At 40.2% G+C, this 23,021-nt stretch overlaps 1 protein-coding gene across 1 annotated transcript; it reads left to right on the forward strand.

The window, feature by feature from the left end:
- The first annotated feature begins 787 nt into the window (after positions 1-787).
- NFE2 (nuclear factor, erythroid 2) lies at positions 788-19,603 on the forward strand. The gene is made up of 4 exons (XM_087710497.1): positions 788-985; positions 12,678-12,759; positions 14,530-14,742; positions 18,046-19,603. Exons 2-4 carry the CDS (start codon positions 12,709-12,711, stop codon positions 19,051-19,053), a joined length of 1,272 nt encoding a protein of 423 aa, XP_087566623.1. The 5' UTR covers positions 788-985; positions 12,678-12,708; the 3' UTR covers positions 19,054-19,603.
- Positions 19,604-23,021: the final 3,418 nt, after the last annotated feature.

Raw genomic sequence — 23,021 nt, forward strand, 5'->3', positions numbered from 1 at the left:
GACATAAACAACTATTGACAAAACCTTGTATAACTGCTACAGCTTATCTCAGGCAATTTGACAATTGGATTCTAATGTGACAATTACCAGCAAGTGTTTTAAGGATTTTGAAAATGTCTCAAAGTCATAATTCCAAAAAATCTTTGAGATATGCCTTGCAAGCAGTCAATCAATCCTGTTTTTAAATATTGGGTTTGACAAAAGGGTACAATTTTTTGTTTCTTTCATTTGGGAGAAGGAATGGGCATTTCATTTTAAAGATAAATTATGTATGCCAAACATCTCTTTAGTCCAGTCATTACAGGATTCTCTTTGCTGTGTACCTCTGCAAACAATATAAAACAATGCATAGTGTCTGTCTTGAATGCCTTTCTGGATGCCGACACACCGTGGGTGTATCCCATTCATGCCTGTTTTGTAATTAAGTGTGGTCTTGATTTTTCTTCCTTGTTCTTACTATATAGCCAGTTCTCTGGTTTGGTTGACTGTGTGGTAACCTCAGAGTAGCTTAGATCATTTCTGTAGTTTTCTTCCTTTTGGTACATGTGTGCATTACTGTATTGTAGTGATCTGCTTATTTTCTTTTCCTGAGCACTGAAAATGTAGATAGGAAGCTATTCTGTGGAGCGTGTTTCTTGGAAAGAATGCAATACAGGGTTTCTTGGGAGGGAAAAGTACAGTTCTAGGGCCATCTCCACTGTGGTTTCCCTGCCCCTTGCACAGGGGCGGCTCCTGTTATGTAATATCAGCAGCCCCCAGCGAGGCGAGGCGGGGCTCGCACTGTACAGCTCTGGCCACCTGGAGTCTGGAACAGCAGCAGCGATGGTGGCACCCTGAAACCCCATAGCAACTGGGCCCGGAGAAGTGGAAGGCGCTTACATGTGGGGGAAATTGGGGGTCCTTTCTGCTGCACATCCTGGAGGAAAGCCTTTTCTTCCCCACCCCCAAGCTGCACACCTGGCTAGACGGCTAGGAATTTCAGCAGGTAAGGGGCCATATCACAGCCTCAAAGGATATCATTGTTTCCACTCCTGTTAGGGAAGGAGGGAGGGTGGATGCTATTTCTGTACTGAATGCCTAACCAGGCAAACTTTTTTTTGGGGGGGGGGCAAGTAATGGGACCTCTAACCAAATGTGTGTTTGAAACTCCAAGACCAGTCAGTTCCTTAACCCATGGAGCTACGCATCACCTTCAAAAGGTTCCCCAGGGAGCAAATTCTGCTGGACTGTAGTTCCTGTCTCCAGGCATTAGGATTTTGCTTGATTTTAAATCCTTCATCAGTGGAAATGGATGTTATAAGTTCTGTAGAACATGACCCAAGGGATTTGCTGGGAAATATGTGAGAATGGAGAATGGGAAGCGAATGAAGGGTTTTTTTGGCTCACCCATCCATTCTGATGTGGAAATTGCAGGTGTGTCAATGTGATATTTTGTTCAGGAACTTTGAGATAATACCCATTGAGTTACTCTTTTTAGGCAACATAGCTTTGGCTGGAAAAAATATAACTTTCTAGTGAGGTCTGAACTTCTAGGGGAGCAGGAGATCAATGCAAATGTAAATGAAGGTGAAGCACACAAAACCGTACATAAGCAATGATCTCCTGCAGGCATAGAGGAACATATAACTGTAAAAAAGAAAGTTGTGATCTCTGCATGCATAACAAATTCATTATGGCATAAACTTTCCTGGACTACTGAGGAACATATAACTGTAAAAATAAGAAAGAAATTTGTGGTCTCTGCATGCCTAACAAATTTATTATGGCATACACTTTCCTGGACTACAATCCTCTTACTCAGATGTTGATAAATTTCCTGTAATAAATTTGTTGGCTTGTAAGACGCCACAAGACTGTCTGTTGAAAATGATTATAACCACTAGAAAGTATAACTGTAGAGGTTCACTTACAAACAGTGCAGCATGCAGTCAATTGAGTGCACAAATGCCACTCCATGATACAAAGATACACGGAAATAATTCTATATATCATCAGGCCTTTTGAATGTTCTTGTAAGCTCATACCAGGAAAACATAAACAAAACTCTACACAGATCACGAGTAAACACTGTCTGCCTTATCCATTTCATAGTATTGTTGTTATGGGATTCAAATTAGGTAACTCTCATTATCTATTAGATCTCTAGCTAAATGTAGTAAGCAAATAAAATATGAAGCATTCATTGGCAATATCAGATAGATCAAATACTTGGGTATTGGCAGCCATCTCCTAAGTTGGATTAATAATATTTTTTACAGTATACATGCTTGGGCAATTTGCTTCCATAATATGAGAGTTATGCTTATGTAGTCTAATATAAAATGTGATGTAAAAATAAAATATTTTTTCAGGTTCCATAATATTCAATAATGGAAGTTGTTAGCACTGAATGGAACTGGGAAATTTTGTCTAGTGAAAAGCACCCAGTTTAATTTGTTTCATAACTTAAAGCTAGGAACAAGGTTTGGATGTTATGGCTGGTGTAGTAATATGTGAAGCATGTGAACCAGTGTAGTGCAATGGGGATAAGCTCAAATTCTCATTTAGCTCTTTCATTAACTTGGACCAAAACATTCTGCATAAAATGCCAATAGGTAAGCCGAGAGCTGTACATGCAGCCACAGGATTTGATAATCATCAGAGGCTAAAGCGAAGTTATTGGTTGTAAATATTCTTGGATGTTTTGCAGAATACTAAAAGTGGCCAAGAACTTTTAATGTTTGTAGTGCATATACTCTCATTGCATTTATAACCTCCAGTAAAGAGGAGGTTTTTTGGGTTGTGGCATTATTTCAGATACCTGAAAAACTATTTGACAGGGGATGAATATCTACTAGCTAGCTAGCATATGTACCAGAAAAGCTGAAAAGACTACCGTATTTGAGCTGGAGAACAATTGTATCTTATTGATTTATCCTCTATGCTTTGTGGTACATTAATTGTAGATTGCATTTCTTGTACAATCTTAATGAAGAGGTTACTATGTAGCAAGAATCAGAAACCCAGTTCATATATATGCTTAGCCTTATGTGAGTGTTTGGTTCTGGCTTAGCAAGTTGTATATACTATGATATGAAGAAGATGGTAAGATGGAAGTTTTGACTATGTCTGGTTTATTTTCCCCTCTACTGAATTGAACAGTTCTCTCTACTCTTTGAGTATTCTATAGATTCTTTCACTAATGCTATTTCCTGCTATATGATATGCAGCATACAAGAACTATTGATCCAACCTATGTTGTCTATGATTTATAAGGATGCAATTGCAAACTCACATTTTAAATTCACTGTAATATGGGATGTTGTGAGCATGCAGAACTATGTGTTCTGTATGTACTCATATATATCTCATTATCTACATGTGTGTACATACATGTGCATATGTTTTCAGTCTACTGCCCTCTTCTGGGTGTATATAGGTGACACTGCTTTATTTTTTTCTTAAGTGGAATCCAGAGAGGAGTCTGGAAAAAACTTCAGATGCTGTTCTAGGGATGGAAGCAGGGATCTTCTACCAAACGTACTATGGGTCAATATACATGAATGGGTATGCTCCACTATACATGGATAAGGGATTCAAAACTCACATACTTGCACGTCCTCATTCCTGTGTCGCATTTAGGGAGCATGTCAATAAATGTTATATGTGGGAATATAACAGTGCAGACATAAACGGATTATGGGCTGAGAAGCAAAACTGTGATTACTTTATAGGCCCCTCTGTGCATGTGCTTTTTGTAGTAACACAATAAAAGAAGCACATCTTCTTCAATGGCCATATTTGATTATGAATATATGCATTTTTGCCAAGTGAATTTCAAGGTCATTTCGAGCACAATTGAATGGGAGGATGAGAAGCAAGCAACTGCTTGGTAGACCAACTGCAAAGACTCAGGATAGGAAGTTACTTTCCTTCAGGTCTGTCTAGCTCAGGATTACTGATTTTAACTGACAAGAACAACTGCTTTCCAAATTTTGACTAGAGGTCTTCCCTATCACCAGTTAATGATAGTTCAAACTAGAGATGTCTATCATATATATATGCTTTATCATCAGACACTGGTTTTAAGGGTGTGGGATGAATTGATTATTGTCCATTCAGAAGACATATGAGACATTATTTGGGTCTGTGTGTAAATGCCACATTCTAGCCAGATTGATTACCTACTTATTTGTTGCCTAGCGAAAAATGCCCCCCTACCCCCATAGTACATGCATACAATGTTCTCCTCTTGCTTACCACAACCCTTTCTTTGAACATGGAGATTATATTTAGTAGACCATGGGTGTCAAACTCGATTTCATTGAGGGTCAAATCAGGGTTGTGTTTGACCTTTGGAGGGCGGGTGGGGGGATAACCAGCTCAACATCACTCATGTCGGGGGTGCCTGTGGTGGCCGCTCTTCCAGCCAAAATGGGCTCCCAAGCTCCGTTTTCAGCTGCCACAGCTTCCTGCAACCCTCTGCCAGTGAAAATGTGCATGGCCCTCTTGAGCTCTGTTTTCATTGGCATTGGCACCGTGGGCCAGTCCTTCGCTGTTTCCAGGTTGGCCCCGCGGGCCAGATCTAAGCACCTCGCAGGCGGGATCAGGCCCGGGCCTTGTGTTTGACACCCCTGTAGTAGACACTGGCCATCTGTAAACCATGTTTTCAGATCATGAATCTGATGAAATAACTTCTGTCAGTTGCTGGATATTATTCAACTACAGTTCCCATCTCTTCGAATTAATGTGATTAATGAGCAGAAATAACGGGAGTCACAGTTCAACAAGGTTAGAAAAAGATGAACAATGCCTTATTCTATATTTATCCCCACTCCGCTACAATCCTCTAGGCCCACTTTCCAAATTCCCTCTTAAGTGGCTTAACTTTCGGGGGGGGGGGGGAACTGTTGATAGACTTATTTTCATTCATCTAAAACTCTAACGTCATTTACCTGATTATTGCTTTTGAGGGTGGGAGAAATGAGCATGAGAATGTAGCATTTTGGAGCTCTGCTAAAGCCTTCATGCATTTTCTTCCCCTGTCCCTGGAGCTCTGACAGATGTTCTCTCTTGTGCAACATCCCAACAGAGAGGCTGAGGAAATTGCAGGACCGGTCTCTGTTGAAATATACACAAGAAAAGCAAAGAGTGAGTGGCGATAACGGACCACAAAGAGAATGGAGGAAGAAGATCATGGAACAATTACTTTCAGATATTTGGTGCTTTCCACAGTAACTCCCTCCCCTCCCTCACAACTAAGCAACATGCCTCATCTTCGCCCTAAGCTATGGTAGTTAAGGGTGATGGCATTCAAAGTTATGGCAGCTAAGGGTGAGGGCATGAGAACTTATTTATCCATCCTTGAGAATCAAACAAGAAACATCTCACAGTTATACCAGAAAACTGTGCCAATAATATTTCAAAAGAGATGTGTTGAATCGGAAGTGTAAAGTAATCAATATGATTCACCCAGCTATCCAAATATTATGTGCTCTGGCAATTAGGGATTTTTGCAAGTTCTCCAACAGAGAGAAGACTTTCTGTCACTGATATACGATTCTCCTTTCTCACAATTGGAGATGGCAGTGACTGAAAGCAAAGAAGGCGTATGAGGAATATGACCTGAGTGCTACTATTGAGCTTTTGTCTATCGATAACTCCTTTTTCTTGTAGCTTCTCAGCACAGGTCTAATTTAATCATTGCTATTTTCCCTTAGCACTTTGGCAATTCTGTTTATATGAGGAGGTTTTAGCAATTTCTTAAGAGGAAACTCTATAGCTCCCAAGGTTCTTTGGGAAGCCATGCTTGCTAGAACAAGAAAGAGCCATCTGAAAATTGTAAGAGATTTATTGTACTTTAACAAGGGGTGGCTGAAGAAGAGTTGGACTCAATTCCTTGTCCTGAAGCAAGTGAATTTGTAGCTGAATTTTATCTCAGTTGTATTGATGACATTAGCTATTTTAAAGAAGTGGAGAAACAGCCTTGTGGCATACTGTTAGTTTTTTTTTTTCAACAGAAAGAAATGATCAGAAGGTTTACAAATAATGGCAGGAAGATGGCGGACTGCTCCAGATCCCAAAAACTGCCACCTGCAGCTGTGGTGATGCAGTAGTTAGAACGCAGTACTGCAGGCTATTTCTGTTGAGTGCCAGCTGCCTGCAATTTGGCAGTTCAGTTCTTACCAGCTCAAGGTTGACTCAGCCTTCCATCCTTCCAAGGTCGGTAAAATTAGAACCCAGATTGTTGGGGGCAATAGACTGACTCTATAAACCACTTAGGGCTATAAAGCACTGTGGAGCATTATATAAATCTAAATGCTATTTCTAGTCTTTCCTCATTCTTGCCAACAGCAACAGATCATCCTAAGAAGGGCCAGGAGTCCAGAATCTTTAACAGCAACTAACAAAGCGGACTTTGGCCAAGATAATTTTTATACCTTGCTCTAGTTGAAATATTTAAGATCTTCTCTATATACTCTTTGGTAGATTTGTTTCCATAAATTAATTTGGCTACTACTTGTCTGTAATTTGTCATGAATATTAAACTGACATAAGGGGTATGAGAGAAAACAGAAAATGAATAGGATAAATGAATCTGGATCTGTGCAGACCTAAAGTAATAATATTTCTCAAATGCCTAAGTAATTGCAGTAGGACGTCTAGCTGTTTGATCTTCTGAGATTTTAAACAGTTCTCCTCTGTGCATAGTTGTGTAATTGCTTCAAGCAATTTACTAAAAGTTATCATTTCTCCCTCGCATTCCATTACTCTGATGCAGTCCTTTGCAGTTTGTTCCATCCTGCCAGCCAGTTAAATAGTGTCCAATGTTTTCCCCAATTCAGATACCTCAGTCAGTAGCAGAAGTGAGCAAAAAAGTGAGGTTTAGATGACATTTCTGCCATTGGTGTTGCAGATAGATAATTTTAGATTTCAATTGTGTAATATGAGTGAGGTAGGTATCTTTTTAGATGATAATGTTTTATTGCAACAACCCATTTCTATTACCATCAGCTGAATGATGGCTTAGGCTTCTGTCCACAATGTTCCATGATGTTACGTTTCCATGCTTCTGCCATGTATGTCACGAGGAAATTTGGAATCCTTAGAAGAGCAGGAACTTCCAGAGGTAGCAGGAATTACCCATTATATTTTTAATTCTCTTGGCATATACTTCCCCTATCAGCCACAAATGACATAAAATATATATTTTAACCCACTTCACTCTACATGGGTCTGGAATAAGTAATAAATAATGCTTTGAAACAATCAGAACAATCTAAGAGGAAGAAAGTCAACAGATATTAGTAGTGACTAAAGCACACAACTCAAATACTTTGGCCACCTAATGAGAAGGAAGGACTCACTGGAGAAGAGCCTAATGCTGGGAAAGATTGAGGGCAAAAGAAGAAGGGGAGGACAGAGAATGAGGTGGCTGAATGGAGTCCCGAAGCAGTAGGCGTGAGCTTAAATGGACTCCAGAGGATAGTAAAGGACAGAAGGCCCTGGAGGAATGTTGTCCATGGGAATGTTGTCCATCGGACATGACTTTGCAACTAACAACAAAAAGCACAAAAAATACTTCACTGCACTAGATCACACATCAGATATATTTTAATTGCATTGTGTGTTTCAGATAAAACATGTTACGTGTTTCAGGTAAATATTTGTGAAAACACTGTTCTGAAAGTGAGACTTTCTTAATCACCGACAGACAGGTTTGTGACTTTAAAAGGATTTGTACACCGGTCTGATACATTTGTATAGTACTAGATATTTCCAAATAGCTGAGGTTCTTAGTTCTGAGATACTGAGAAATATCCGCTTTTCACAGAACTTGACTAAAGAGAGAACAGGAATGGAAAAATTATTTGGCCTGTGATTGTCGTCACAAAAGTCTGTTGTATTTCTGAGCATTCCTCCCCGCTCAAAAAAAACCCTCCTTCCTTCCAAAATTTTGGGATGTCATTAAATTTGGGCAATCTTGCTCCCTTTTTTTGCAAGTTCTGTATAAGAACACTGAAAACAGGTAATCTGGAAATTTGGTGAGATTGTGGGTTATTTTATGAATTTGTTTTGTAATTATTTTTAGATGAAGCTTGGGGTCAGATTGGATACCATGATATTCATGGGTAAATTTTTTGGCTGTCATAATAGATTTTTTTAAAAAATGTAAACATTTTATACCTGACCTTTTCAATAAATTCTCATAGTTTGCAACACATTGCAATAATATATGCAAGGAAGTAAAAATATCAGGTAAGAGGCAAGTGAAACACATCATTCTGCTTCTTTGTAGGAGTTGGTTGCATGGATCAACAAAAAAGGCTACATAAACTAAATGAATCAAAATTAAATTGTGAAACAAGAGATCACGGAAAGAATCCTTATAATCCCCCAAATTAGAGGCTCCTGGATATACCAGAACAGTTAGAGATCATTGTGTGGATCTTTTGACAGTAAAAAACAAGTATCAATAAGAGGCAATTTAGAATTCATAAAACAGCCAGACACAATCAGACACCTACAGTGCAGCCATCCTCAGTACGTACAGTTTATAATTGCCTTGATTAATCATACATTGTAGGCAAGTTTTCTGCTAATCTCCACTATCAACTTAATTCAATCATTAATTGAAATGTAACTGTATTAATGAAACTGTATGTCTGTCTTAGTTGAAAAATAGTAAAAATATTGAAACAGATACCCTAATAATGAACATAACTTGATGGAAAACACAAATGAATCTCTGTATAACATATTGTTTTGAATGGTGTAGAAAGGACATTATTCCTCTTGCCCGCCATATTTTTATCTGACCATAATGATAATTTGCAGGGTTGCTGACTTTTACAAGTTAGAGTTTTTTTAAATGGTTCCATAAAAATGCAATGATTTCACTAGTTTCAGATCCCTAGTTTAGATATGCCTACTGTACTCTGGAGTACTCCTGTTTTGTCCTTGAGCTGAGCTTCTCCACTGCTGTCCACTTCTTGGTACATGAGCATCATTGTTTGTTCAAGAGTTAAGAATATTGGTGAGCTTGCTGCTCCTGGTATAGAGGAGACATTTTTAAAGTCTAGCCAATGAGAGGAATACAAAATGCTTAAAATACATGTGCATCTAGAAGCCTTCTCTCTGTCAGTACATCATCAGCCCAAGATATTTTATTGCCTGGAATGGAACTAGGACCAGCATATTACATTTTTTTCCAGTTCAGACACCAGTTCCTGTATTCAGTGCCATATTTTGCCCTCCCTCCATGCTGCCATTGAAAGTCAGTTACTCATCTTGCTGTGAGGAACAGGATTGGCTCTATAAATCGAGAGATAAACAAGGGCTGTAAGTCATCCCCAGCAGACCAAGCCTCTGTATATTTATGTATTGATATCCCACTTTTATTATTTTTATAAATTACTCAAGGCAGTGAACATAATTAAGACTCCTGCCTTCTCATATTTTCCCAACGACAACCTATGAGGTGAGTTAGGCTGCAAGAGAGATGACTAACCCAAAATCACCCAGTTACCTTTCATGCCTAAGGCAGAACTAGAACTCAGAATCTCCTGCTTTTTAGCCTGGTGCCTTAACCACTAGACCAAGCTGATTCTAGAGTCACGTTTTTAGGATAAACAGCAAGATATCAAGAGAAAGGTAAACATGTACTACTATACTGTACCTAAAGGAGGATAGGCATAGGACTGTGATAGCAAATCTATGGCATGTGTGCCACAGGCTGGTACTCCATCTCGGCTCCATCGAGCATGCGCACATGCCTCCCGCCAGCCAGCTGATTTTCAGGTCTTTGTCACGCATGCAGGAGATATGCACACATGTGCGGGGGGGTGTCGTGCGTGCATGCGTGGGGGTGGGGGGAGTGGGGGATGTAGCATACCCCCCATGACCCGCTTTTGCTCGCAGGAGGCTTCTGCTAGGCCCAAAATGGGGTCCAGGGGGTTGTGCATACATGCGCAGGGTGGATGGGCAGGGAGAATAGAACATGCATGCGCAGGGAGTGGGGTGGGGTGTGCATGCATAGGGGGGCATTGCATTATGGGTGTGGGCCTGCACTGTCGCGCGGATGCATGTGCTTTCAGTACACAAGGACAAAAAGGTTAGCTATCACTGGCATAGGATATCAAGCTAGGTATGTCAATTCTCTTCTTCCTCTCACTTGTCACTCACAACTTGTGATTAAGCCTGTGTTTCCTATTTACTGTGTGTAAACTGTCCAAGCTTTCCCTCTGCAAGCACATTGTAGCTGCGATTGTGGATTAAAGTATCAGAATACGCTTTTGTGTTTTAATATCAGAGCAGGGTTATGCGTTCATACACGAACACACACCCATTTAAACAAAAGTGCACAGTTTCTCTCCTGTTGCATAATTTATTCTGGTTTTGGTAATAAGGGGAGTAATTCGTTCTCCACCCTTAACCACAGGAAATCTTATTCAACAACTCTTCTGCCTTCTGAAATTTCTCCAAGCTTTCCCCATCTAACTAAACCTTAAGTGCTAATAATTTACTGTTCCAAGAGTTGTAAACTAAGATTCTTAAACAGCTATATCCTGCTACCATCACTGTTTTCTGAGACTTTTCTTCTTCTGTTATGGAATGTTGAGAAACAATAATCAAGAATAGGCTTTAGCTTAGAAACCTTGGTTCATTTTCTCTTCTTTCTTGAAAGTATTCTTCAAGACCTTCTTGGTGGCTCTTCTCGGGCATTGGAATTTCCTGGAATATCCTCCTCTACATTTAAAATAAAATAATCTGATTTCAAAAATGTTCAACTGGTTTTCCTAGTAAGTTCGCCTTCCTATAACTCTGTTGCGGGATCTTTTCTTTTTTCTTTTAAAGCACTACAATAACTTGTGCTGGCTCCAAAATTTATAGTTGGGCAATACATTTGTTCAAGTCAACTATAGTGTCACAAAATGTTTCTCTTAAAGGTCCATATAGATACGAGCAACAAAAAGATATATCTTTTCCCTTCAGAGTTGGCTATTTGAACCATCCTCTTCTTTTTCTTTAACTAAGGTTAAAAATAGAATTGGAGGAGAATTAAAGCATAGAAAGTTGATAAGAAACATTCGGCTGAAGCCCTCCACTTAGAAGAACATTCTTGTTCAGTTGAGCAGAATTCAAGTAATCATACCAACTCCAGCATTCCTCTTAAGAAAAAGTTTTTTGCACATATACGTATCTTTTCTAACAAAATGACATAAAACTTATTTGTTTGCTCAAAGCAAGCAAACAAGTAAGCAGCTAGGCAGTAGAAATCAAAAAGAAGAGGAATACTTAGCAACTATGACCATGAGGGAGTAGGCTCAGTGAATGAGGAAAAAAACCAGAGAACTGTTTTTCTTAGTGAATTAAAATGTTAATCAGTTAATAATCCATTAATTAAGAGCACTTAAGACTTATATAATACTTCATAGTGCTTTATAGTCCTCTCTAAGCGGTTTACAGAGTCAGCTTAATGCCCCAACAATCTGGGTCCTCATTCTACCCATCTCGGAAGGATGGAAGGCTGAGTCAACCTTGAGCCAGTCAGGATCGAACCCCTGGCATTCAGCAGAATTAGCCTGCAATGGTGCATTCTAACCACTGTGCCACCAGGGCTCTTCTAATATCTTCTAGTGAAGACCCCTTGCCCAAACATCTCCCAAAACATGGAACTGATTCTCATTATGTTTATATCTTCAACTCTTTCACAATTGCTCAGGATTGTAACTTGGAAGGAGTGGGGAATCATTTGTATTCTCATGATAACCTTACAGGTTAAGCTAACATAGAAACAGGGGCCACATAGCACACTACTGTAAGCATACCGTCGTCTGTTTGGAGCTAGTTGTGTAAAACCTGTCAATTGGTTAACTAGCTTAAATAAGTCAGTTTAGGTTGGTTAAATAAGTTGTGGCTGAGTTGCATTGAGGAATGAAACTGGTGGCCTATCATGTCCCTTTCTGAGTTTTTGAGGTCCTATTTGAACATGAATTCTGAAAATAAGGCTTGATTTCATGCTGTTTTGAAGTCGGAAACTAATGAAAAAAATGATGTGACCTATGCCATAGCTAAAAGACAAAGAACATTTCCAAAACAGAACCGGCCTCATCTGTTCTGCAGCCTTACTACACCAAACATATGCCATGGAACATCATATAGGCACCATGTGAAGTCTCGTAATTTCACAAACACTTCCACTATTCAAAAGGCACTCGACAGCCTTCTTGCACTCAGCAGCCTTATCAATTTGAAAAAAAACTTGCAGATGACAGCTTTTCCTTTAACCTCTGGAGCAAGCTTCAATAAATAAAAATACAGGTGCTATGGAATCAATTCATTATGTTTTCAAAGTTATGACCAGCGCATAAAGTTCCAGAAATCTCAGCTTCATGGAATTTAGCCTGACTTGACATAAAAAGAAAGATGATGTGAAGGATTGGGCTACTATAATTCCAGCTCTTTTTGTTGCATTCTGTCACATTCTCCCTCAAACTGTTCTTGTCCTCTAGCGATGACCTCAGCCCGTACTTTACATGATTTTTTAAAATAATGAATAAAATAGTGGACCCAGAGCTCTTGATTGATGAACAGTTAATAAAACACACCACACATATTTAAATAAAAACACCTCTCCAATTCTTCTCTGGACAAACCCTAGGACTGATGCGAAGGTTGTTATCTGTCTCTTGCAGGAAGAAACTTGGCATCCTTGTGGCTTCATGAATGTCTGATCCAGGCAGCTGCACGCTGCAGATTCACAGGGCTGCTGCAGAGGTAAGGGGAAGAAACATAGCAGCTTATCAGGGACCAGATGGACAATCCCACCCTTGCCAAATTGGGACTAAGAAATGGAGGCAGGGAAAAAGGAAAAAAAAGTTTCTGAAAATCATCCAGAAAGAGAAAGTGGTAAACTGTTCCATTCTACTGCCCCCTAGAGAAATCTCCCTTGCCATTACGAGATGAGACTAGTAAAGTGAGAATGAAGAAAGTATAGAAAATCCACAGAGTAGAGCTTCCGCAATTTTTTCCAATCTCTTAGCACTACTGGCCATAAAAAGCTTCTGTATTCTATTTGTGTAATAAATTAATGTGCTTTTGTGTGTTTCTATTTTGCTTTCTTGTGCTGCATCTGTGTATCCAATAAAAGAAAATATTTGTAGTTCAGGATTGAAATGAGGGCTCCTTGGTGCTCTACGAGCTTGACTGCTTTCTTGCAGATGCTTCATTACCAAAATTAGGTGATATCATCAGTGGGAGAAAGGAATGGGATTTGCTCTCAGTTTATATTCTAATGTCTTTCCCTGTCAGTGTTGGCAAGCATGGTCTTTGAGGTCCTTTGGTTGGGCTGTTAGCTTATTTGGCAGTTCCTTGATGGGGGAACATCTTGCTTGTTGGTCTGATGATAATCTTGGAGACAATATATGTTCATCATCATGGTGGCATCATGTGACTTATTGGGACTTTTTACCCCTTCGCTGAACCGGGCATGGACCTGGCCAACACATAATGCATCTGGCCCACGGATGACAACTCTGATCTAGGTGCTGATAGCGGGTGGAGAGGTCCTTGTTCCTTTTTTGGGCTTGTTGACTCTTTTGCATAGTGTGTAGATATTGTTTCTGTCTATGTGTCTATTGATGGCTTAATTTGCCAGAGTGCTAGGCTTCTAGAAATTCCCTAGCTTTTTTGGACTTGGCTTGGTCTAGGATGGTCACAGTTTCCCAGTTGAAATTATGGTTAAGTCTGTCCATTAAGTCTGAACTTACCCCAACAAACTCCCACTCCTTATTAGCACTGATGATATTATCTAGTTTGTGTAATGAAATGTCTGCCAGAAAACAACCAAACTCAGAGAGCACAAAGCACCTCACATCTGTGTGTTTTTGTGCAAATGCCCCACTCTAGAGAATATGAACAAGAGGGAGAAGGACTTTAGACCAGAGAGTAGTCAGCAGCATTCTGAGTCACTGCCCAGTGGCTTTGATTGTGTATTAGTTTGTTTAATTGGTTAACACTCCTCAAAGACCTTATAACTAATCCAAATGATACAAAAAAAGAATGCATGTGTGTGCGTGGGCACATGTGGGAAAATATATCACTGAATTAATCAAAGCCCAGTCTAGTTGCTTTTGGTTTTTTCTCATACATTTTGACAATTGTGTTTTTAAAAAAAGTTTGAGTTCTTGTATTGCAGAGGTGGCCATTCCCACTCACCAGTTTAGCGAGGGAGGGAGTCACAATATGTCATGTGACAACGGCATGATGACATGAGTTTGACACCCTTGTTGTATTGTAAATTTAACTTCAGCCTCAGGAAGATTACAAAAATCATAATCAAATAGTAAGAAGAGATACAAACAGTAGATATTAGAATGTATGTATTTGATTTCATGACTAACCCTAATCTGCAATCAGCCAATAGTTTTTAAAACAGCTGATTGAGGCTGAACTCAGCTTAATGTAATGTAAGCAAGAGAGAAAACTGACTAGATTGAAGTATTCAAGACAGTCAAATCTAATTATTTATCCTTTTTTCTATAACAGAACTTTGCTGCCACGGCTGATTTTGGAGGCACCTTGCTGGAGCAGACACTGGGCCGAAGTCGACCTGATAAGATGTCCCCCTGCCCACCCCAGCAGGGATGGACTCGGAGTACCTTCCTCCCTTTGTACAACCCCCTGGCAGGGCAGGAATCGTGCTCACAGGGGGAAATGGAGCTAACCTGGCAAGAGATTCTCTCAATCTCAGAATTGCAGGTAAGCATGGGACTGACAGAATACGCTATTATTTGAACAGCTTTGAGGAAGACAGGTTGGCCATATTGACAATAGTCAACACAGTAGCTAAAATAAGAACTTGCTCCATAGAGCAAGGCAAAGGGGAAAGAAGGAGCAAAGTGAATAGGATTTGTTCAGAATGGATAGTCCTTGATTAACAATCAAAACTGGAACCTGCAACTCCATCTCCGTTAAGCAAGACATCATGTGACTGTAACTTGCAATTTTACTGCTGGCTTCTCTATTGATTTTGCTTGTCACTAACTGTCTAATGAGTGGCTTGGTCCATGTATTGTCCTTTGTCAAGTGGCAAAAACATGATGGCTAATATGATCTCTGAACCCAGTTGTAATAGTTGCGATGGGATTTGGACAGCCCATAAATGTAATAATAAACAAAACAGACAAATAGTGTCTCTTGCAGGAAGTGATTTTTTATTTCTTCTTCTTCCTTTGCCTTTTCCACCTGGTATCAATTTGTAACCCTTGGCCTGGTATAAAGTGATTCATTCAGTTCTTTGGCAGGAATTCTTTTCCTTTTCCCTGGCAGCCAGCTCTGTAAAGCTAAAGAAAAGGGGAGAAAAACCAAGAGCAAAATCTGCCATACAGAGGTTCTGCAACAGGCAAGATAAAAAGAGTGATTTACCAATTGTAAAGCCCTTGGTTTTCTGATTGAACATACCTTTATTAGGAAAAAAACCCCACTTCTCTAGTCTTAAATCCTGAACACAATGCTATAGCTGCCTATTGCTTGCTTTGGTCTTCCTGTCACACCATTTTTTTCCTTCAGAAGAAATGGTGTATTTCATTTGGTACTTTTGCAAACTTTTACAGGCTTAAATGCTAATATTTCTTTTAATCAAAGTTCACTAATAGTTCAAATTATTTGGATCAGTCTCAATCTAGAATTTGTTTTGTTAAAGACAACTCTCAACCACCATTCACTAACAGCTACACCTTTCCTAAAAGGTGCCAGGATTTAAAATTCAGCAAAATTAGGCAGCTATTCTTCTTTCAGTGTAAGATTTATAGTTTCAATTTTCAGATGAGCCTTTTGTTTCATCCAGGCATGTACGGTCTACATTTTATAGACATGATGACAGCATTAAGATCCAGATGGTTTTAAACTATACTTGCCCACATTTTCTTGGGACTTACTTAAGTCAGTGGCCTTCATTTCCAAGTTGATATTCCTTTATTCCTTCCTTCAATTTAACTTAACCAAGTGACTCTGGGCAGTTTACAATTCTAAATTTATAAAACAATTAAAACAAAAGAGTAAAAAATCCAGAAAATAAATATCATGGTAGTAGCAACAACGGGAGGCTCCGCCCACCTGACTGGATGCTTCTGTGCATGCACAGAAGTGTTGTGCACACGAGCAAACCGGTAGTAAAAAATTGGAAACCTACGACTGAATGTAACATTACAATATTGTACTGTCTTTTAAAAAATCTTTATTTTACTTAGTAAATAAAGCAAATCACAGTTACAGGGTAAAGAACAGAGGTGGTATTCAGCAGGTTCTGACCAGTTATGAAGAACCGGTAGCGGAGATTTTGAGTAGTTCGGAGAACTGGTAAATACCACCTCTGACTGGCCCTGCCCTCATCTATTCTCTGCCTCTCGAGTCCCAGCTGATCGAGAGGGAATGGGGATTTTGCAGTAACCTTCCCCTGGAGTGGGGAGGGAATGGAGATTTTACAGTATCCTTCCCCTGGAGTGGGGAGGGAATGGAGATTTTACAGTATCCTTCCCCTGCCATGCCCACAGAACCGGTAGTAAAAATTATGAATCCCACCACTGGTAAGCAATGTATGACTTGACAACAGATAATAAAACATTATTAAACATTATAGTATTTAAAATATTTAAAACAATAACCTAAAATAAAAACAGCAATTAAAATGTAAAAATATCACAGGGGAATGAACAAATATTTTAAATGATGTTAGAGAACAAATCAAAATTCCAACTTTTGTATATCCTGTTTGTTTTCCTTCCATTCATTCATGTCCAATTCTTGGATATTGCCTGCAGTTTTTTTGCTAACATTTTTCAGAAGTGGTTTGCTACTGCCTCCTTCCCAGGGCAGAGAGTGAGTGAGTGGTAGGTCCAAGATCATCCAGCTGCGGTTGTGCCTAAGGCAGGACTAGAACTCACAGTCTCTTGCTTTCTAGCTGATGCCTTAACCACAAACAAATTGGCTGTCTTGTAACTAGGGCAAACAATTTTTGGTTGATTTGATCTCTGATGTTTTGCAAAAAGGATAAGTGTTCCCCAGGCTGAATCAAAAGTAACTTTTCTAGTGTAGCCCAACATTTCTCATTCTTTATGCTTCAATTTTTCCATAACAACAGTCTTCCATATTTCTTTTTCATAGCAGAGATCTAATGATGGAGGCTCTGAATGTTTCCAGTATGGTACTTCATTATTCAGTTACAGTCCCAAGATATGTTTACAGTAATTATTTCTTGAGACAACTCAAAGAACTGAAAACATAACTGTTTAGTTCATGATAGTTGCTGCCAGGTTGGCTGAAAAATATACTGTTGAAGTACCGTACTCAATGGAATGGGTGGAGCCCATCCCACAGCTACAAAATATGCATTTGTGAGGGTTAGTCCTACTACAGAGGAGTGTACTGAATCTAAGTTGCAGGGTGGCAGGTATCCATTACATCCATCTGCCTTTTAAATCTTGAATCTCCCAACACTGCCCCCATTCAACAGCAAACCCCGGGGAGAAGTGAGGTGGGGGAAACCATGTACAATGGGGGATCTGTCCGATGGGATGAATCATTCTTTTGTTCTTGGGGGGAATGTTATCAACCCATCTTAAGGGGCTCGGCACCTGCACAGTCCTTTTGAGTGCCCCTTTTCTTTGCTCCCCGCCCACCTTTCTGTGATAAGAACATTACATAGGAAGAAATAGATGCTCAATTTGGGTAGCTACATTTATGTTACAATGATATAGTTAAGTCAATAGCTAAACAGACAAAGCAAAATTGTAGAACAGCCTGAAATTTTTTTAATATTTCTGTTGGAAAACGGTATTGGGAACACTTGCAATTTAGTGAAGGGGGGGGGGAGCATTTTGAGACTGGATTAGGATATACAAGATTGACTGTCAGAAAGAGCCTGGGCAAGCCATCAGAAATTCCTTACGTTTGACTGCAATCCTCTTGAGCCCCACTTGGGCATTTTCCGCATTCTTTGCTTGAGGGGTGAGGGGGAAAGAAGAGAGGAACTCTCATCTTTTATTTTTTCTCCCCTTCCTGCAGGGTCTTGATATGCCAGCCGAGAGTTGCTATGATCCAGCTTTATGTGGCCATTCCCAACAGATGGCACCATCCTCTAACTATGGGCCATGTGCAGGGATGGGCGAGGGTTCTGCTTCCAATTACAATCACCCTACTGCTGCAGCCTATGACCATTCCTACCCAGAGAACCTGCCTACTTCTTGTACACTTTACAGTTACACCGGCATGCTGATCTCTTCCTCCCTGGAGCCTCCAGGACCTGCTATGCTGGGCGGATATAAAGGGATGCCAGGGATGATGTTGGGGAGGGAGCTAACGAATGGCTATGGACCACAGGGACCTTGCAAGCTCCAAGAAGATCTGGAATCAGACTCTGGGTTATCCCTTAATTACAGTGATGCAGAGTCCCTGGAAGCTGAGGGACTGGAGCGAGCAGAATATCCATCTTTGTATCCCTTGGACCACGTTCCAGCATACCCTCCATTGGCTCCTGTCCCAGAGATGCCCTTCCCTGAGCATCACCCGGAGCATTCTTTGGAAAAAGGGCAGAGCCCACGGGGAGAATTAGTTGGCAACAGAGATGAACGTCGGGCTCTAGCCATGAAAATCCCCTTCCCTGTGGAAAAGATCATCAACCTGCCAGTGGATGACTTCAATGAGCTGCTCTCACGTTTCCCGCTGAGTGAGCCTCAGATGGCACTAATCCGGGACATCCGCCGCCGTGGCAAGAATAAAGTGGCAGCTCAAAATTGTCGCAAGCGCAAACTGGAGACATTGGTACATCTGGAGCAGGAGCTGGATGAATTAAGCCGGGAGCGACAACGCTTGCTACAGGATCGCGGAGAGTTTAACAGGAGTCTGACACTGACCAAGCAGAAGCTGGGAGCCCTCTATCACCAAGTCTTTTGCATGTTGCGGGATGAAGCTGGCAACGCCTATTCCCCTGACGAGTACATGCTGCAGCTCACTATCGATGGCGGTGTCTTCCTTGTTCCACGCAACAAGCAGCCAGAAAGTGCCAACAGCTGAACTGAACAAGTTGTGGTAGAAACTGGGGGGCATGGAATGCAGCCAGTTGACCCCCACAAAAGCATCTCTCTAGGGGCTCGAGACCATTCAAATGTTGAAGAATTCAGATTCCATATCGTACAGCTGAATTGAACACCATTCAAATCAACCAGAATTAATTTTCACTTCATTAGGAGAAAAATAGGGTTTGATTAAAACGGTACCTAAAATTTGTTCCTTATCCAAGCATCCGTCTTTCTAAAACGTAACAGTCCCATCGGACTTCGCCAATGTGGCCAATTGTGATGGATGAATTATAATCCCAACAGTATTTGTAAGGACTATTTGTAATCCTCAACCCTTTGCTTACTTCGGCATTTTGAGCCAAATTACCTTGCATACAATATATAAGGCACTTGCTCACCTTACGGCTTTAAAATGTTCCCAAATTGGGCTACAATTTCCACTGTCCAGAGCAAATATGAAGAAGCCTATTGTAAATTAGTTGTACATCCCTTTCTACACATTTCCAGAACGTTGAATAAAAAAATAAAAAAAATGAATTCTACTACATCCTAGTTAAGACTATATTGCTGGGAGGTGTAAAAAATGAAGGTTGCTTGCATTCAAAATTATAAGCTCAAAATGGGTTTCCCATTTTCTTTTGATTTTGTCATGTTTTCGAATCTATGCTATTCCTTTTCAAAGCACTTGTGAGGGTTATTACCACTATATGCCAGCTATAAAAGAATTGGTGACAAAGGATTTAAAAGATTTGTTTTTAAAGGCTACAGAAAAGGTAGAACAAACCTGTGTTGTTTTGGGACCTCACCGTATATTCTCAGCAGTTAGCATGGTTCAGTCTTTGAAAAGCCAAAACATTCTCTAAGATTAGCAAATTGCCTTAAATCAGATGTCTAGTAGCATCTTTTCAAACTAAATTTTATTTAAAAAGTTGCAACTCACAACAGTATATGCCTTTTTAAATGTTAGCCCTGAAAAAGTGCTATCATATTTCGAGTTTTGGCTATCGTTGAAAGCCAGCAAAAGTAGCAAATGGTGATCGCATGACCTCAAGACACTGCACCCATAAATACATGGCACTGCTGAGTGCCTGAACTTTGGTCACTTGGCTGTGAGAATGCTGCAGTAGTTGCAAATGCAAAGACCAGACATGACACTTTTTTCATTGCTATTGTTAACTGGTTACTAAACAAATGGTAGGTCAAAAACTATCTGTAGTGGTTAAAATGTGACTCAGGCAGATCCTAGTTATCTAGGAGTATGCATTTACGAAGTGTTTTATGTCTGTTAATGAAATGGACCAAAAAATACCTCAAAGTTACATTCCTAAGTGTCCTTTTCCCTCTCTGAGCCAAACCTGCCCTTTGATTTACAAAAAGTTTAGTCTGCTATGGAAATGATGGGGTGGCAGTTCCAAGCCAAGGGAAGAACTACCTTGGCAAATACGAAAAAAGAGAAAAATGAGTTGAGAAAAGTTGTTATTGTAAAGACAAAGAAAGATACTTTCCTTTTAGCTGCAGAGGGAACGTAAATTATGTTCTGTTACATAAAATTACTCGAATAAATACCATTACAAAAGGTTACTGTACATAAAATGCTCAAATTAATTCAAGAGTGTTAAATGGCCTCTAATACTCCATAATTGAAAGTCATGTGATGAAAAGATCTGTATTTTTTTTGTGTGTGATGGTGACCCAGGAACACAGCATGAAAAAAAGTGATTTTAAAATGTCAAAAGAAATTTGTTAGAAAATTTGCTGCTCTCGTGTCAGAAGCAAAAGCAATGAAGAAATAAGCCTGCCTTGCTACATCCTCTGCTGCAGGTCTACAAATGGACTTTAGTCTCTTGGTTTTTTTTAGATTTTAATGGATTTAAGATTTCAAGTAACTGAGGAAGATGATATTGCTTTTATCAATCCTCATCTCTCCTGTTAAATGGGATATCCTCAAGGTTTTGAAACCTATTTACCTCCCCTTTGATGGGATGGACTCCTAGTTTAAGAGAAACAGTTTTAAGATTGCCATCATACAAGCTCTCCTCTGTAGGTAAATCCATGTAATTATATACCAAATATTGGAACTTCTGCAAAAGATTGTTTCAAACTCCAGATGCACATAGATGTTGCTTTGGCTAGCCATTTGGACCAGTTTCCCCCAGAAAACCTAGGTGGCTGGCCAAGTCATCACTCCCCCCTAGCCACCCCTACTCAGGTTTTGTGTGTTTATTTTCTGTGAGATCTCTCTCTTCTGTGTCCATTTCTTTCTCTCTCTCTCTTCCTGTCTCTTCCCCCTTTCTAGGTCTCTATTGTTCTATTCTCCCCGCCCCCAGGGGAGGGTATGAACCCCTGAACTGGTGCTGGGAATCTGACGTGAATGTAGAGCAGCCCCCTTCCCAGCCATTCTGCATTCATATGCAAGAGCAGGTTGCTGCAAGAATACGTGTTTGGGTATAAAAGAAAGCTCTTCCCCATTGAATCTGTGTGTATTTTTTTGCACAAGAACAGACAGAATAATGTAACTTGCCCATACCGGTGCAAAACCACTTATTTGGGACAAATAAGGCACATGAACAATTCTTGTGTGGCTGGCAAGGTCCGCCAGGCACAGTTAGACAGATTATTACATCCATCCAGTAATCGGTCTCCAGGATGAGCCAATGAGCAAATGGAGTGATTGGACCCACAGCATCTCCAAAGCAGATCAGGTTCAGGGCAACCAAGGAGCATGCTGGCAACTGCGGAGCCTCCCCATTCCATCTAAGTTGCAACCCCTGCCCTTGATGACCACAGGCCTGTTGCCTCCACCACCAGAAGAGGCTGGGAGAAACGTGCACATCTTGAACCCGTGTACATTGGCGCTGCCACTTCTGAGCCCACCGAGGATGGCAGACTAGCAGCGTCGATGATCAGCTGGGAGGTGGGACATCAAAGCAACTGACATCAGGGAGGCAAGAGCGAATCGCCGGAAGAAGCGCCCATGAGACCCAGCAAGTAGAGGGGTGCTTCGCTCCCACTCTGGAATATGGAGCAAGTATCCATCTCCCGCTTAAATAATTTTTAGATGTGGAGAAAACCAGTGTTTACAACAGGTATGCCCAGTTAGCCATCTAGCATTCGTGTGTGTTTTGCTAAGGTAAGGTTATTTCCCAAAAAAATGTGTGATTTGGGGAAAAGGGAAGTTAAAATGGGTACAATTCTCACAGAGGATTAAGGCACTCATTCCAATTCCTCAACTCCATTTTCCAGATAACATAGCCCCTTGCGCCTATTTTTGGACTATGCCTCTTGGCATGCCATGCAAAGCCTGGATAACACTTGATCCAATAGAAGTTGAGCACCCTATCTATAATAAAATATTCTGCCAAAAAGGACAAGAATCTCTCATGTTTCCGGGGCCGCCACCAGGTAGCTCGGTGCAGCACAGCATTTAATAAATGTCATGCTTCTTTTTAATTAGTTTATAATGTAGCATACAAATAAAATACAAAAACAGCAAATAATGGGAAAAATGGGGATGGGAAAAGGGGAGGAAACAGAGTGTGGGGGAAAAGAAAAGGCATTGATTTCTGACTCTTTGGTGCAGTAGAGTAAGGCATTAACATCAAACCTCAACTTTTTACTTTTATGTAATAGTTTAAACTAGCCATTTCTATAATAAACCTATCTAATTGGTAAATCCCAAAGTAATTATTTTTAATACTGGTTCAAGAAACAAAATGGCTTCATGAGCTGCAAGTTTGCATTTCTGTATCATTTTAGGAAAGCTAATTTCTAAGAACATATACTGTTAAGTAAAATGACCAGGAGGATTTCACACTGCAGAGAAAATGTTTCTGAAAATATCTATTAGTGTGCCCTTCAGACCAATACTGATTTGCTATTATAGAAGCTTGTTCATTCTTAAACACATTCTAACATCTTTTTGGAAGAGATGTTAACAAAGTCACAAAAAAGGTAGACAAGAAA

Source organism: Thamnophis sirtalis, unplaced genomic scaffold, assembly GCF_051295495.1.
Source record: "Thamnophis sirtalis isolate CommonGarterSnake01/CBP01778 unplaced genomic scaffold, rThaSir2_p1.2 scaffold_3, whole genome shotgun sequence".
Lineage (NCBI taxonomy): Eukaryota > Metazoa > Chordata > Lepidosauria > Squamata > Natricidae > Thamnophis > Thamnophis sirtalis.

Coding starts and splice junctions, on each gene's coding strand:
- NFE2 (XM_087710497.1), top strand. CDS start 12,709: ATGTCTGATCCAGGCAGCTGCACGCTGCAGATTCACAGGGCTGCTGCA. Junction 12,760..14,529: donor TTCACAGGGCTGCTGCAGAG/GTAAGGGGAAGA, acceptor TTTCTATAACAG/AACTTTGCTGCCACGGCTGA. Junction 14,743..18,045: donor TCTCAATCTCAGAATTGCAG/GTAAGCATGGGA, acceptor CCCTTCCTGCAG/GGTCTTGATATGCCAGCCGA.